The 16,714-nt window shown below is 34.8% G+C and overlaps 2 protein-coding genes across 2 annotated transcripts; one reads left to right on the top strand and one right to left on the bottom strand.

The window, feature by feature from the left end:
* Window positions 1-375: 375 nt before the first annotated feature.
* On the top strand, window positions 376-7,691 carry LOC112023241 (serine hydroxymethyltransferase 7). Its single transcript, XM_065771933.1, is given in 6 exon segments — window positions 376-1,393; window positions 1,396-1,781; window positions 4,064-4,265; window positions 4,912-5,115; window positions 6,457-6,558; window positions 7,080-7,691. Coding segments are annotated over 6 exon segments (1,728 nt in total). The 5' UTR covers window positions 376-783; the 3' UTR covers window positions 7,304-7,691.
* A 1,328-nt stretch (window positions 7,692-9,019) lies between these two features.
* On the bottom strand, window positions 9,020-10,942 carry LOC112023243 (uncharacterized). The gene is made up of 2 exons (XM_024055864.2): window positions 10,088-10,942; window positions 9,020-10,006 (listed from the first exon to the last, which is right to left on the bottom strand). The coding sequence occupies exons 1-2, from the start codon at window positions 10,442-10,444 to the stop codon at window positions 9,395-9,397; spliced, it is 969 nt and encodes a 322-aa protein (XP_023911632.1). The 5' UTR covers window positions 10,445-10,942; the 3' UTR covers window positions 9,020-9,394.
* Window positions 10,943-16,714: the final 5,772 nt, after the last annotated feature.

The raw sequence follows: 16,714 nt of genomic DNA, 5'->3' as shown, positions 1-16,714 counted from the left end.
GATAGAAAAATATTGTATTTGGCATTAACTTAAAAAGTCAATTTCTTTTACTATATATTTTATTTTTACTATTATTTAACTTATTTTTATTATAATTCATAAATTTTATTGCACTTTTTGATATTATTTATAAGTTCATTATCTAAATTTTATCATTATCTACTGTGCTTAAAATAAACATTAAAAACAAGAACTTATGGATATGGACCCCACTCATCTCAGACTTAGACCAACAAAACAAACAAAGAGCAGAAGAATTGAACTCCTCTTCCTATTATTCCTAACCTCAAAATTTTCCACTTCGAACCTAGACATCTTTCCGTCCACGTAGATTTCCTTCCTATTGTATCAACCCCTCTCCTCTCCTTTTCTTTCCCCCTCACCAAAGAGAAAAGATATTCCCTCCCCTCCACGTTTACACACTTCACCGCCTATCCCCGGTCACCTTCACCCCTAAACTTGCTACTAATCCTTAAATATACCATTATCACGGCCAGATTCATTCTACACTTCCCAGTTCCACCGGTCACCTTTCTCACCTTTCTCTTTCTCTCTATAAAACACAAATATCAATTTCCGTTCCTTTTTAAGGGTTAGGGTTTGGCTTTTTACTTTTTCTCTCTGAAACTCCCATGGAAGCTTCCTCTGCTTCAGCAAATTCGAACCGATCCCCGTCGTTTCGTTACTGTACTTGTAGCTTTTTCAGACGGTGTTGTCGTTGTTTCTGTTGCTGTTACTCGTATCCCTGAATAAATTGAATTTGTTTTCGTAAAAGTTGTTGTTATGGATTTGCCACACGCTCAGCCTGCTCTTTCTCTCGGCTTCAGCTCGCACACCTCGGTTTCTGACGATTCGATTTCACTGAAAATCGATTCGAGCTTTTGCGATTCGTCGAATTCGGTGCCGTCTGTTCCACTGCAGTTGCTACAGCAGAAGGAGGAGATAATCGAGATTGAGAATGGGGATGGGGAAGGGGAAGACCAGAGTGAGGATGAGAAATTCAGCATTCTGGGGCACCCAATGTGTTTGAAGAGGTCGAGAGACTCGCTGCTCTGTCAGAACGCCACGAAGCGAGTCGCGGTGGAGCCCGGGCTCGAGGCGAGGCGGGCGGCGGTTTGGGGTTGGGGGAACCAGCCGCTCGGCGTGGCGGACCCGGAAATCAACTCGATTATGGAGAAGGAAAAGCAGAGACAGTATAAAGGGATTGAATTGATCGCGTCGGAGAATTACGTGTGCAGGGCTGTGATGGAAGCTTTGGGCAGTCACTTGACAAACAAGTACTCGGAGGGAATGCCTGGTGCAAGGTACTACACTGGGAATCAACATATTGATCAAATAGAATTGCTCTGTCACGAGCGCGCATTAGCGGCGTTTGATCTTGATTCGGAGAAATGGGTGTGAATGTTCAGCCATACTCGTGTAGCTCTGCGAATTTCGCGGTTTACACGGGTCTTTTGCTCCCAAAGGATCGGATTATGGGATTGGATTCTCCGTCAGGCGGGCATCTGAGTCATGGGTATTACACTCCGAGTGGGAAGAAAGTCGCGGCTGCTTCTATATTCTTTGAGAATTTGCCTTATAAAGTGAACCCACATACTGGTTATATTGATTACGACAAGCTTGAGGAGAAAGCGCTTGATTTTCGCCCCAAGATACTTATTTGTGGCGGGAGTTCGTACCCGAGGGAGTGGGATTACGCGAGGTGTAGGCAGATTGCGGATAAATGCGGAGCTGTGTTGATGTGTGACATGGCTCATATTAGCGGACTCGTGGCAGCCAAGGTTCAAAATGCTTCACTTTTAGAAATTTGGAATTTGATTGAACCTTTTTGGTTACCTAATTTTTTATTTTGTTGCATTTGAAAGTGTTTTCATTTATTTGAATACAATTGTTGTGGTCATTATGAGCTGGGGTTGATTTAGTTCTCTTTTTTCTGTACAGGAGATGGGATTCTTGTAGTTTGTGATCATATTTGTCACCACCTTGTGTTGTGGTAGTCATAGGAGTTGTGCAGTTTAGAGTCCTCACGACCGTTGTTAATATAACTTATATTTAAATGATGATTTGACCGTTTGTCAATATGGTAGGAAGTGAGCTGTAACTGTAGAGCTTTTGTGATATAGAGGCAAATCATAGTAATAAATTGTACTTCAAAGTTATGGATTTATAAAGTATGAACAGTGAATTGTAGAACTTTCTCTGAAAAGTTCCAAATTTCTGCTAGTTGACTCACTTTTTGTTATGTAAAGAGTTCACTTAGCTATTACAGCCCAGATTATATTCCAAAGATGTGATCTTAGAGCTCACTTACACTAAGTTTACCATCAGTGGGAACTTTGCTTTTTCTGGTTGGGAAGTGTCTCTGCTCTAGCCTTAAAGTTATTTTCCTTTTTTCAGCTCTAAGGACCTCTGGAAACACATTTTTAGTGGGTTGCCAGTCACCCCCAAAATTTTTCCCCCAAAAAGAGCACTAGAGTTCTTGAAGCTCATTTATGACCCGATTAGCTTACAGTATTGTAGGTTAGTTTACAAGCAATTGATCCATTATGTTTTCATGTTTTGAGTCTTTTGACCCCTTGACTTCTTGTACTGGAACAACCGTTGCATTATATGCATGATATTTTACTAAGCCTGCCTGTATTGGCAAGTGTCTAGGCTTAAAAATTTAGCATATTGGTTTTACAAATACAAAAATATTCCTATATTTCAATAAAAATATTTCCTATATGCATGTATGTATGCACCCTCATGGCTTTTTTTGGGGGAAGGGAGGAGGGGTGTTTTTGTTTGGGGGGGGGACTGAGTAAGAGATAATTTTAATTGATATGAAAACAGAGCAATTATCATTTACACCTCTTTGCACTTATAGTGCAGAACAGAACAACTCTATATCTCCTTTTTGTTGTTGTTGTTGTTGTTTGACGACCTGCACTTTCTTGCATGCTTACTCTATTGACATAGGAATGGTATGAACACTGTTCTTTTAAAAAATATTTATAATAATAAGTAAAGACAGGACAGTTTTTTTATTTTCTATTTTATTTTTCATTTTAAAAACTGATTTTTAATTTTTGAGATTTAGGTACTTATAAAAAAAAATTGAGATTTAGGTCTTGAGGTATTTTGAAAGGTTTGAGATTGAGAGGAGATTTCTTTAATCCATAAGTTTTCACAAAAGTTCAGATGGTATAAATAAAATAGGTTATGTTGCCAAAGTTGAGAGGGTGCTTGTCCAATTTCATCTCAAGCTAGAAATTTCTTAATGCAGTTCATTCTCCCACAAAAATAATTTACTTCGCCAGTGGAACTGCATGAGATGAGTTCCTTGAGTGTTTATTATTACCACCTTGTTGCTGCAAGAACTTGAGATAGAATGGATTTTATAGTAGTCAATTTGGAAGTCAGACTGGTGTCATTGATATTGATATTTGTGGAGAAGTATTGGAGTATAGTTGATGTGGCTGGGCTCTAGCTCTATTGGCACCTCCTTCCTTAAAAGTGCTAGGCAGAGGGTGTGGTTGTGGGTTCAAGACCCACATGTAACTTAACAACCTAACAATAAAAAAAAATTGATGAGGCTGGATCTTTCTTTAGTGTCTCATTTACTTTCATATGCTATTGTGTTGAGTTCATTATCAAGAATTATTCATTAAATTCTCTTTGTATCAAATTGGACCCCAAAACAAAATATAGTTGAAGCTCAGAACCTTCTCTGATGTCAATATCTCTCTCTCTCTCTTTCTTACACACGCACATCTTGTCAGTAACTTTGGTTAGTTGGCGTTATTTTCTTTGGAAGCCAATATGCTGTTATGGCACTTCTTCCTATGAGAACTAGGGTAGAATGTGAGGTTGTAGGTTCAAGACCCATGTGTAACTTGCCAATAGATGTATAAGTTTCATTGGAAATCTATCATGCTGTTTATATATCTTCTTATAATCAGATTATTATCATCAGGAATTCCAAGTTTCTTACATTAAAATTTATTTACCTATCAAAAACAGGAAAAGAAAAAAGAATTCCAAGTTTCTGACGGTCATTTTTGTTTGTCATCAATTACAGGAATGCACAAGCCCATTTAAATATTGTGATATTGTTACCTCAACGACTCACAAAAGTCTCCGGGGTCCTAGGGGAGGTATAATCTTTTATAGGAGGGGTACGAAATCAAGGAAACAGGGCTTGCTCCTTAGTCACGGAGATGGTAGTACTCATTATGATTTTGAGGAAAGGATAAACTTCGCGGTATTTCCATCGTTACAAGGGGTCCTCACAATAATCACATTGCTGCTCTTGCCATAGCTTTAAAACAAGTAGCTACTCCTGAGTATAAAGCCTATATGCAACAGGTGAAGAAAAATGCTCAGGCATTAGCATCTGCTTTGTCGAGAAGAAAATGCAAGCTGGTGACTGGGGGTACCGATAATCATTTGTTGCTTTGGGATCTAACTGCCTAGGCANGCACTTCTTCCTATGAGAACTAGGGTATAATGTGAGGTTGTAGGTTCAAGACCCATGTGTAACTTGCCAATAGATGTATAAGTTTCATTGGAAATCTATCATGCTGTTTATATATCTTCTTATAATCAGATTATTATCATCAGGAATTCCAAGTTTCTTACATTAAAATTTATTTACCTATCAAAAACAGGAAAAGAAAAAAGAATTCCAAGTTTCTGACGGTCATTTTTGTTTGTCATCAATTACAGGAATGCACAAGCCCATTTAAATATTGTGATATTGTTACCTCAACGACTCACAAAAGTCTCCGGGGTCCTAGGGGAGGTATAATCTTTTATAGGAGGGGTACGAAATCAAGGAAACAGGGCTTGCTCCTTAGTCACGGAGATGGTAGTACTCATTATGATTTTGAGGAAAGGATAAACTTCGCGGTATTTCCATCGTTACAAGGGGTCCTCACAATAATCACATTGCTGCTCTTGCCATAGCTTTAAAACAAGTAGCTACTCCTGAGTATAAAGCCTATATGCAACAGGTGAAGAAAAATGCTCAGGCATTAGCATCTGCTTTGTCGAGAAGAAAATGCAAGCTGGTGACTGGGGGTACCGATAATCATTTGTTGCTTTGGGATCTAACTGCCCTAGGCTTAACAGGTATTCTAATTTTTCCTGCTCTTTCACCCAAAAAAAGAAAAAAAGAAAAAAAAAATATTTTAAGGGATAAAGTTTGCTTAGTTCCATTTTACTTCATGACTTTAACTTGCTTTGATTCTGGTACTACATTCTGTGGCTCCCATCTGAATTTAGTGAGCATAACTTAGAACATTCTCTCTGTCAAAAAAAAAAAAAAAAAAAAAAAAAACTTAGAACATTCTGTGGCTAACATAAGGGCTAAAGCTGTTTTAAAGCAAAGTTTTGGCACATGCACGGTTGTAACCACTACCACAGTTCCATCATTGTGAAGTTTATGGTTTCCAGTTATATTCCCAACTTTCAATTCTTTTTTTGTAAGTTTGTCTTTTTTTCATTGTTTATGGATTACCAAAATGGACTGGCAATATTTTCTAACAAGGCATACAGGCATTGGCTGTTATATGTGTTGTAGTTCAGATCGAATTCGTTGCGGTTACTTTTGAATTACTTGTACCTTTTCATGTGAAACTATTTATGTGTTTTAAAACAAATGCAACTTGTTGCTTTTTTTCATTGAAATGTATCGTTTTAGTTCATTAAGCCATTGCAGCTACTTTTGAAGTACTTATACCTTTTATGTGAAACTATTTATGAAATTTTAAAGAAATGCATCTTGTTGTGCTCTTTTTCATTAAAAAATATCATTTTAGTTCATTAAGCCATTGGATGAGATGAAAATTATAAACTCAAAGGCCAAAACATATATATTAGAGTTAATTGCATTTCATCTGATTGTAATGGTACATCAACAGTAAAATGTACCGTGGTTTTATATGAGCTTCTAAAGTTCTGTGGTAATTGGTTTGTATAGTGACAGGTTTTATATATGAAATTGGCTATGAAATTCGGTAATCTTATGCCTATTTTTTGTTGACAGTCAGAAGATTCTCATAACCTATTATCCAGAAATATGTAAATCAGCTTCATTTTGCAAAGGCTCTGATGTTTAGCTATGCATAAATATACTTGCTTGAAATCTGAAGATTAGTAACTCGTGTGGAAAGTGTAGGGTTTTTTGAATTGTTACCAAGATATTTGAAATTATTGTGTTATCAAAGAATCATGAATAGGGAATACTTTTGACTTGATATGTCAAAAAAGGGGAAACCACTGTACCGTTGGAATATGAATGTCACTCAAATTACCTTCAAGTTGTTTTAGGGACATATTGTTTTGCTTTTACGCTTTTGTGGTACAAATTTAATTATTAGCTTTTTAGCTTTTAGGATACAAATGTAAAAACCACCTGCGCAAATATGCACCTCAAGTTCTGATCTTTTGTACCTGCTCTGTGTTTTGTAGGCAAGAACTATGAGAAGGTCTGTGAGATGTGTCACATCACTCTCAATAAAAGTGCTATATTTGGTGACAATGGTGCTATTTCTCCTGGAGGAGTAAGAATTGGTGAGTAGTTTTGTCATACTGCATTTACAAGTAGGCTTTGAAAAAGTGTCATGTACATTTTGGCCGCACCTTTTAATTTATCTTGTATGATCGTATCCCCTTCTTTTGCTGAAGAGTTAACAACTAAAATGCCACCACCTTCCCCTATAAGAACAGGGTGGAGGGTTATCTGGAAATCCCTGTAGATAACAAACAGTATAATGGTATCCAAATTTTAGAATGATCTTTTTAAAATGCTGCAAAGGAAGAATGTTCTTATTAGCATGCTTCTTTCCCTTGGGTGCCCTAAGGAAATAATTTTACGAAGCTTTCCATATTTTGTGCTTTATTTCTCAATTTTCTGAATTCTTAAGTGGTGAAAAGGACATGTATCTGAAGGTCATTACTGTTATATTGTTGCATAAATTATTTCATTAGTGACAGTGGTAATTAATACATATCTAAACATATCTAAATGTGTCACCATCCTAGTGTGGACTGATTATTACATTTAACTCATAATTTTATTTGTTCTTATTTAGGTACTCCTGCTATGACAACAAGAGGTTGTTTAGAGGCTGATTTTGAGATGATTGCTGAGTTTCTTTTTAGGGCAGCCCAGATTACTAGTATGGTGCAGAGGGAACCTGGAAAATTACAGAAAGATTTTTTCAAGGGTCTGCAGAACAATAAAAATATTGTTGAGCTCCGAAATCAGGTTGAGTCATTTGCTTCCCAGTTTGCAATGCCAGGATTTGATATTTGAACATGTGAAGAGGCAGCCAGCTCACATCTCTAATATCATGATGTTGCTTCTGTGGCCCACATGGTAACCACCCATCCATTTTTCTCCCAGGCCCTCTCCTGTAAATTACGCGCCCTAAAATAGTTCAACATTAAGATTTTGTTGCCCAAAAATTTTACAAGCATCACTTACCCAAGTGCCTGTCTGACTATCTATTTTTGTGATTTTGTAAAATTTATACCAAAAGGTCATCTTTTTTATTTCCTGATATGTTTGTGAAGGCGTCTCAAAGTTTTGGTCTGTAATTGTTTATCTGAATACATTTGTAATTAAGGAACTGGGATAGATATCAAAAGTTGCTTTTTCAAATGAGTTATATGTGAAAAATATGCGAATGTTGCATTTGAAACTTCTATCTTTTTTTGAACCAATTATGTTTATGATTCGAACTGTTCGATTATGTTTTGTTGGAAAAAGATTTTTATGTATTGGATATAAGCACATCCTTCCTCTTACAGTGTGTGAACCCACAGCTAATTGGCATTTGATAATGGTTTTGGTTTAAAAACATCTTGGTTTTGCCATTGGCATTTGATAATGGTTCTGGTTTAGAAACATCTGGATTTTGCCATTCATCCTCTAATGACTACGGCTATAGTTTGTATCTTTTGGTTATTAAGTTTGGTAAATTCAATTGCGGGCCTTAAGCAGAAGGAAATGCTGAAAACTAGCCAATTCTTCTCGGGGCAGTGGTATGTCTTACTCTTTCTTCTTCTTCTTTGCCAATTTTTATTTTTTAATGAATCAAAAGCATGGTCTTTGCTTTGGTGGTTGATGTAAAAACATGATGTGCGGTTTTATGGGTAATGGCCGTGCACAACACGTTACCCATTTGGTTTGTTGCAACAGAGCTCTGCTACCAGAATTTCTGGCATTCGGCATGTTGGCGCTTTATATTAATTTTACTCTTTTTTTTTTTTTGAGAATAAAGATGGTATTACTCATTATTTTTTGTCTTTATGTTTTTACTTTGGCCAATATTTTATTCTTTTGTGTTTTGGCATACTCATATGGAACCCTTTGAGGGAGGCAAGGCATGGATTTCCGGCAAGGACAAAAAGCATGAGATACGGTTAGACGTGAGAAAGTGACCCCTTAATTTTCTGTTCAATATTTTATATCCTTAAACCCAAAAAAGGGGATGAAATTGGCAGCAGAATAAAATTTTTGTTAGCAAGATAGAGAAAAGAGAGAGAGAGAGTTTGGAAGAGACATGTCAGGAAGAGGGGGGTGTTGTGGCAAGGAGCTTTCATCGACTCCATTGCTTTCAAAGTGAACCGAATCAGACAAAAGCTTTCTTAAGAGCAAAAGAAGCTGCTGCTTTTGAAATTAAAGCAGCCAAGGAATCTCACAGTCGCCCCTACAGTCCTAAGCCACTCTTTTCATCATTCTTTCACAACTTGAATGATTAATCATTTACTATAACAACTAAAAAAAGAGCCACTCTCTATGAACAAAACAGAGCAAGATGAGGAAAAAAAAATCACTTCCTAAGAAAAAAGAAACATAAAATAACCATTTAAAATATAATAATTAATGGGAATATCATTATTTTGTCTTCCCTTGTGAGGATATTAAGAAGCTTCCAAATCTTTTCTCCACCCAAATTTTTTAATAGGAGCTTGGGGTTGGTGTTTCGTGTAAGTGGTTAAAAAAATAAAAACAAAACAAAGACACTTTCTGTTTAATTTTCTTCTTGAACTCTCATTTAAAGTCCTTTTGAAACCTAGACTTACATTCAATTCAAGAACCTTCCTCTTGGGGTTGCTGAAACAAAACCTATTCTCCGAAGCTTCAACTATAGCGACCATTAAAAGTAAAGAACAGTAACCCACAAGAGAAAAAAAAAAAAAAGAACAAAAGGAAAAAAAAAAAATAATAACAATAATAAGAAACAAAGAGGGACAGAAGGCTTAAAGGTACAACAACCCCAACAACTGATTCCTCTACTTGTAATATTCATTTTTTTTTTCCTTTTTTTTTTTTTTTTTTTCGTTTTCTTCCATCCGACCATTTCTATCACTATCTCTCTTTCACTCTCGTTCTCTTTCTCTACCTATGACTGCAAAAGTCCAAAAGCTTCTTCCTCCCTTCAACAATTTCATCAAAGAAATCATCAAGCTGGCCAACAATATTGTCAGCACCAGATCTCAACACCCCAAAACACCCTCTCAAGTTGTCCACTCTTTCTCTAATCCCAACCTCACTTTCCCACTCCACCACTCCTCCTTGTGACCCTGTTCTCTCCAACTCTCCTCTCAGCTCCTCCATAGCCAACTTTGATCTCCTAAACTCATACAGCAAAATCCCTGGCCTCCCATTCATCTGGTTGATCTCTGCAGCCACCCTTTGTTGTAACCTTGCCGTTGATATCATAAACCCGGATCCGAAAAACAAGCAACCTTCATATCCACCCCTTAAAAAACTTGACTCTGGCCAACAGTACACCAATCCATATAGCAATATCATCAGCAACAAAGAGCTAACATTCCTCATTGCATAAAGGACACCCCTGAAGCCATTGAACCCATTTAGCTTTGACTCTATGGAGACCTTCTCATCAAAACGCAAAGAAAGCGGTTGGATTCTTGTTTCCATTAAGCCTCTATTCTCTTCCTCCAATCCTAGTGCTTCTCTTCGACACCCAGATATTGCTCTAACCACCTGTTTCAAAAAAAATTCAATCAAAGCCATATAAAAATTGAATCTTTATATGAAAATTGAAGGTTGGTGATGAAGTTGAACCTGGCGAGAAAGCTGTGGAGTGAGATGGCGATGAGCGTCAAGTGAAGAAGTTATATTGAACCCAGCAGAGTAATAGTTTTCCATGCCTGATATCCCAGACTTTAGCACATGACAAACTTCCCAAAGCTTTGAACTTTCATCCATGTACTCATCAAGCCACTTCTCACCCACTGGCAAATGGAGCTTTTGGACAAGGAGAGTCAATTGGGAGTGAAAGGATCGAAGCAGTGAGAGTACCCTTTGAAGGAATTGAATTGACATGAAGTTATTGGACAAGTAAAAGCGTTCAAGATCATCAATCCCACGGGTGAGAAATGAGTAGAAGCCATTCACAGAGTTTGTAGAAGAAGGATCCATGTGTTTTTTTGTTGTGTGGTGGAGCTAAGGTCTAAGAGGGAAAAGAAACAAAAAGTGGATGGTTTTAAAAAAAGGAAGAGAAGGCTATAAAGAGGGAGATATATAAATTGTGAGAGGCAGCATAATAAGGAGGAGAAAGGAGGAGAAGAAGAGGAAGGAAGAATTGGAAGAGAGGGAATATCTTAGAAGCTCAGGTTTCTAAGGTTGAAAAGGATTGTTGGGAGCAATGATGGGTGTTTCCTATAGAGGGGAAAGGATGATTGGTAATATGCCATTTTCATTGTTTAATGGGCAGAAAGAAAAAGAAAGTGAAAAATAATAAAGACCCGGAAAATAAAAAGAAGAATATATCTATTAAAAGGAAAAGAGAAAGCAAGAGAGTTAGCCAAAACTATGAGACATGAAATTGTCATGAACTCCCTTCCATTCCAATTCCTCCCTTTCCTGCGTTTCTTAACTTTTCTCCTCAACTTTAAAGTGTACCTATATTACTATGAAATATATTAATTAATTAGACCTCTATTTATATATATATATATAGAGAGAGAGAGAGAGAGAGAGGTGGGGAAGGAGGGCAAGTGGCATGTTATTAATAAATATAGTTGGCATTGTTGTATGATGTTAGATTGAGATTATTCTTATTGGGTTGTAAAAAGTTTGACTGGATTGACTGGGATTTTGCTTCTGCTACTACTTCCTAAGTCCTAACTCCTAAGTTTCTAATGCCTTCCCATATAGATACGTGTCCTCCCTCCTTTTGATTTGAGTGCTCTTTGGCTTCTTCTTCCCTCTTTTTCTTCCTCGAGCAACTGACTTTGGCTCCTTTACTTCCACTCTATTCTATTGAAATTTGTGGGTTTTGTTTTTCCTAGATAATTCTTGTTTTTGTTGATTTTTTCAAAAGGGGGAGGAATTGGAATGATGAGGTTCCTTGTACATCTCTGTTTTTGTAACCCTTCTCTACTAACCACAAAATCAGTCTTTTTAGGCCAAATATATTATGTCTTTTTTTTTTTAATAAAATTTTTAACTACACTTTTTTTTTTCTCTTCCTAGAAGTAAATGTGGTACCATGTTTGTTCATTAACTATGTACATTGAATGATACTTGAACCTAAGTATATAATTTCATCCTGGCTGTCCTTTGGCATTTCATCAAGATCCTCCAACGGCTGATCTAGTGGGTCCCAAATTTTGTTTATTTTGTCAAAATGGGTTTGTAATGATTGATTGTATTTAGTTATCTATGGGCGGCAATGCAAAGAGTTGAAAGCTAGTGATGGTTGCTTCCTTTATTCTCTTAGAATGAATTATAGTACATTAGTTTTCTTCTTCTTCTTCTTTTTTTTGTCCCTCTTTATTAATTCCTTATAATTTAATAATTTATGTAGTTATTGATACGAGTATATATTTTAATTTTTTATTTCAAGCTTAGGGAGGTGGGAGTTGGGACCAGCAAATCTTAATTTATAATTGGGGTTATGGCTTAAGCAACAATTTTCTAAAATTTTTTGTTTTAAACTTTAGTCGGGTGCTCGTGGGTTTTCGGAGAATGGGACATCTTGAGAGTATGTTGGTCTTTTAAGATTTCATTGGAAAGTGAAAACGAAGCTAATCGGCATTATTTAAGGCCATTCTTCTGGGCACCCCTTTGATTTTTAAAATCAACCCACCTTATAGTTATAAGGCTGCCCTTTGTGTATGATTCTTACTGTACATGTGGAGGTTAAACATGTTAATTGTTATAACTTTTTCACTATTCCAACTTGTTTTAAAGACTTAAAGTGATAATAATACTAAGTTATTATTTGAGTAATATCTCTTTGCATGAATCTATCAAAGTATTTTTATAAGATTTTTTTTCTTAAATGGTAAGTGACAAGTTGTGATTGGAATAACATCACTTTTACATGACTCATTACAATACTTTGATAAGTTATGATTAAAGAAATATCGCTTTCACATGGACTTATTATTGATACGACTTTTATAATACGACACCAATCACCAAAAAAAAAAAAACAAAAATCAACAATTGCAGAAATTTTAATTAAAAGTTTTATGTGCCTAATCTTATTAGTAAAATTCATTGCTTTTTTTAGGGGTAATAACTCCATGATGTGAAAGTTTTGAATTTTGAATTTCCTTTTCTCATGTTATTAGATCTTCTAACACTTTACTCCATTCCTTAACTGCTTGGGTCCCTTTGTAATCGTCCTAGTGCCATCTCCATCTCCATCTCCATCTCCAAATAAGGAGTGAAGGACTAGCGAAGTAGCAAGTAGCAACCCTCTCCCTTTGCTTATTTTTCTTGGTTATATGAACTACTAATGTGGTTTTCGTGGTGCTCTTGGCCAAAAGCTGCATTCTTTTGAAGAAGTCTTTTCAAATGCTGGGCTACAAAATATTCTCTACTCATTAAATTTCCATTAAGTCAGGTGGAATTAAATCTTGTTAAACTTGAAAACTAAATTAACTCACTATTTATCTAAAAAAAGAAAGAAAGAAGCTTCCTTTGACTGGGAGTCTGGGACTGTCAATGGCTTGAATTGGGATTCAATTTTATTGGTTAATGATTTGGATTTTTAAGCAAGTCTATATGCCAATCTTATTCCAAGTTTTTTGATTCGGATACGGGAATAAATAAAATTTATTTCATGTGATAGCTTGGAATCAAACTAGGATAAATATCCTAAGATGATTGGATAAGATAATACATAACAAAGACATGTCATTACTAAATAATTGGTGCCCAATTTGAGAGATTTCAAGTTTTCAACATTTTGAAAAACTATTCTTTTTGCCCAATGGTGTCTAATGAGTCACATACTAGATGCAATTAAATTATATAGCTATCAAACACCAACCCTCTAAAATGCCTGTCACATTTCATTTCACCATGCTTGGTGAGCATTGCATTGCAGTTGAATCAAACTTTGAATTGATGGACAAAAGACAACTGTACAACTCAACACTTGGGCATCAAAGTTTGAAACCTTCCCAAATAATCAAGTATTTCCAATATTTCCCAAGCTAAGGAATCCAGACTTGGCCGGCTAAATTTGGTGACTGCGAATTTTAGGACCTGGTATTGATGGGTGGTTGAGTGCTTGTTTGCTTATCTATGGTAAGAGGATGGACTTATTGTTGGTTATTACAAATGTTATGAAAAGGAATATTGCTAGATCGATCCGGCCAACTCATACAAACAAATGCTAGAACTACTATATTGACATGACAATCAATATAATTGGGGTAATATGCTTAAAAGGAATGAGTTTGGGTCTAGTACTCCTAGCACAAAACCCATTAAGATGCTAAAACATATCAATTTTTTATTATATATCCACATTTTAATGAGTCTAATGCACATGAGCACTGAGCTCAATCCTTGCCCCATATAAAATTTGACATATCTCTAACATTAGTTAAAAAAGTGAGAGCATTAGTTTGAAACTTGTTTAAATTCATGGAATAGAGTAAAGAAACATCTATTCCAGAAGGTTATAGAATGAATAAACAATGGCTACACAAAATGCCGGCTAAGTTAATGTGGGTCCAATGATGGTATAAAACTAAAACAGATGGACGGCTAGATTTGTCCGGCAACATCACTTTCGTCCCATCATGATATTTACCTCTCTAAAAAGTCTATAGGAGAATGTTTCATTTTCTCTCTTAATGGTCTTAGATGTACACAACTGGATGGTCCATAGCCTCAAAAAAAAAAGAAAAAAAAAAGATGAAAAGAAAATGATATAAAGGAGTCGGTTTATATTGAAATTGAAATGAAAGGAAAGGAAAAGAAAAGAAGGGGAAGAACTGAGATATCCAATCAGTTTGGGGTTGGGAGGGGTGGGTTCAAATTCAATATCAAAATGCCTAGTCTTCTTGACAAGTTACTTATATAAAAATTAATACCAAAATTAAATTGGGGTTTCGACTTTCTAGGGGACCACTGACACTTCTTTTCATTCTTTCCTAACCTATCAATCAATATATCAATATATAAAAGTAGAGACCTCCTACAAGAGAGTATGAGGTTCTGCCATGTGGTACACTCTATGTAAAGAATTAAAATACCCTTAAGCCACATTAAAGATAAGAACAAATTTAAAAATAGAGACTCTTTATTTTTTTTGGTTCAATGTTTCAAGACTATTTTTGTTACATTATTATTCAATATTTTAAGACTACTATTTGTTTTATTTGGGTCAATGTTTCAAGACTTTTCATCTCTCGCACACACAAAAAATTCTTTGCATTTCCATTCACCATTTTCACTTCTACTAATTTATATACACATGTCCATAGCCTTTCACACCATACCATATCAAATACGCTTAGACAAAAAACAATGTTATTTACTTTCAACGACACCTACATAACTCTAACATTGTAGTATCATTTGATCGTAATTCATATGAGTAGTCTATGACCAAGGAAGTGGGCTTGTGTTTTTTATTCAGTATTGGTAGTTTACAGTTTTGATGTTGAAGTCAAACATTGTAGATTTTGTGAAGATTATGATTCACTTGGAGTCTTTGGATGTTTGAGATTTTGGTTTGGGAAAGTTACAAATATATTTTTTTAGAACTAAAGAAAAAGAAAAAGAAACATTCTAATTGATTATTTATGAAGTTAGCTTCTTTTTTTTTTTTTTTTTTTTTAATTTGTGTTAGAATTCATAATTTGTAAGTTTCTTTGTAAGTTTATTTTACTGCTATTTTGCGCAGTATGAGCCATAGTGATGAAAACAAAAAACAATGGTGATTTAAAAGTGCTTTTTGCTTTTGTTTTGTTTTTGTTTTTTTTTTTTTTTTTTAAGGATACGAAAGCCCAACTAAAGACGATTGAATTTTAATAAATGAATGTGTTATTAGCAAATTTCTCTTTGTTTTGTCACGTTCTCCTTATGTTGATACTTACAAATATTTACTTTCAACCTTTCAATGACACCACATAACTCCAACATTGTAGTATCATTTAATCGTAACCCGTATGAGTAGGCTATGACCAAGGAAGGGGCTTGCATTTTTTATTCAATGATGGTAGTTTACAGTTTTGATGTTGAAGTCAGACATTATAGATTTTGTGAAAATTATAATTCACTTGGACTCTTTGGGTGTTTGAGATTTTGGTTTGGGAAAGTTATAAATGTATTTTTTTTAGAACTAAAGAAAAAGAAAAAGAAACATTCTAATTGATTATTTATGAAGTTAGCTTTTTTTTTTCTTTTTTTTTTTTTTTTAAATTTTGTGTTGGAATTCATAATTTGTAGGTTTCTTTGTTAGTTTATTTTACTGCTATTTTGTACGCTATGAGCCATAGTGATAAAAACAATAATCAATCATGATTTAAAAGTGTTTTTCGCTTTTTTTTTTTAAGGATATGGAAGCCCAACTAAAGACGATTGAATTTTGATAAATGAATGTGTTTTTAGCAAATTTCTCTTTGTTTAGTCACGTTCTCTTTATGTTGATACTTACAAATGATTTCCTTAATTTAATTGAGATAATTAATTGGGTGTTTGTGATCAAGATCTCTATATTTGGTTGTGAGAATAGAGTGGTTGAGAAAGTGTTTGATAGGTTGCTAAAATTTATGTAATTTTAGGAATATAAAAGTGTTTGAAAAATAAAATCTATTTTTAACAGTAAATATTATAATATATTATAATTTTACAGTGTTATACAATTTTTTTAAAGAAAATATGAATTAAGAAAATCAAGTTTCAAAATTAACAATATTGTGGGCAAACATAAATATTATATAAAAATATATATGTAGATTTTAATATACATAAAAATGATTTCAAGTAAAATTGTAAAGTTGTCCGCGTATCGTGCAGGATATCATCTAGTTAATGTTAATTGAAGAAGATAAGGGGATCCCTAAAAGCCTATACTTCTTTTAAAGATAAGTCATCATGGATTTACAATCCTCTAAATGCAAGAAAATTGGGGCACCATCTCAAACCAATGTTAGGGCATGGAAATGGGGTGAACGTGACTACACCTTTCTCTTCAATTTAAGTATAAACTTCAAATTATAAGTGGGTTGAGATTGGAATTTGGAATCAAAGAATTTTTTTTCCCAAATGATCAACACAACTTTACTTTAAACTTTTTTTTTCTTTTATTCGGGATAGTAAATTATACAAATTCATTAAATTAATCTAATATTTGTTCAATTGAAATAGCACAACTATGTGACATCAACCAACTATTATTATGATTTTTACCCTCAAAACACTAGTTCTCGCTCTTAT

This window comes from Quercus suber, unplaced genomic scaffold, assembly GCF_002906115.3.
Source record: "Quercus suber isolate HL8 unplaced genomic scaffold, Cork oak 2.0 scaffold_51, whole genome shotgun sequence".
In the NCBI taxonomy this organism is placed as follows: Eukaryota; Viridiplantae; Streptophyta; class Magnoliopsida; order Fagales; family Fagaceae; genus Quercus; species Quercus suber.
This window is presented reverse-complemented; position numbering and strand designations above follow the sequence as displayed.

Bases quoted from the DNA above. Each gene is read 5' to 3' on its own strand.
- LOC112023243 (XM_024055864.2), bottom strand. From the start codon at position 10,444: ATGGATCCTTCTTCTACAAACTCTGTGAATGGCTTCTACTCATTTCTC. The intron at 10,007-10,087 runs GTTCAACTTCAT...TTTTTGAAACAG, and splicing joins CTCCACAGCTTTCTCGCCAG to GTGGTTAGAGCAATATCTGG.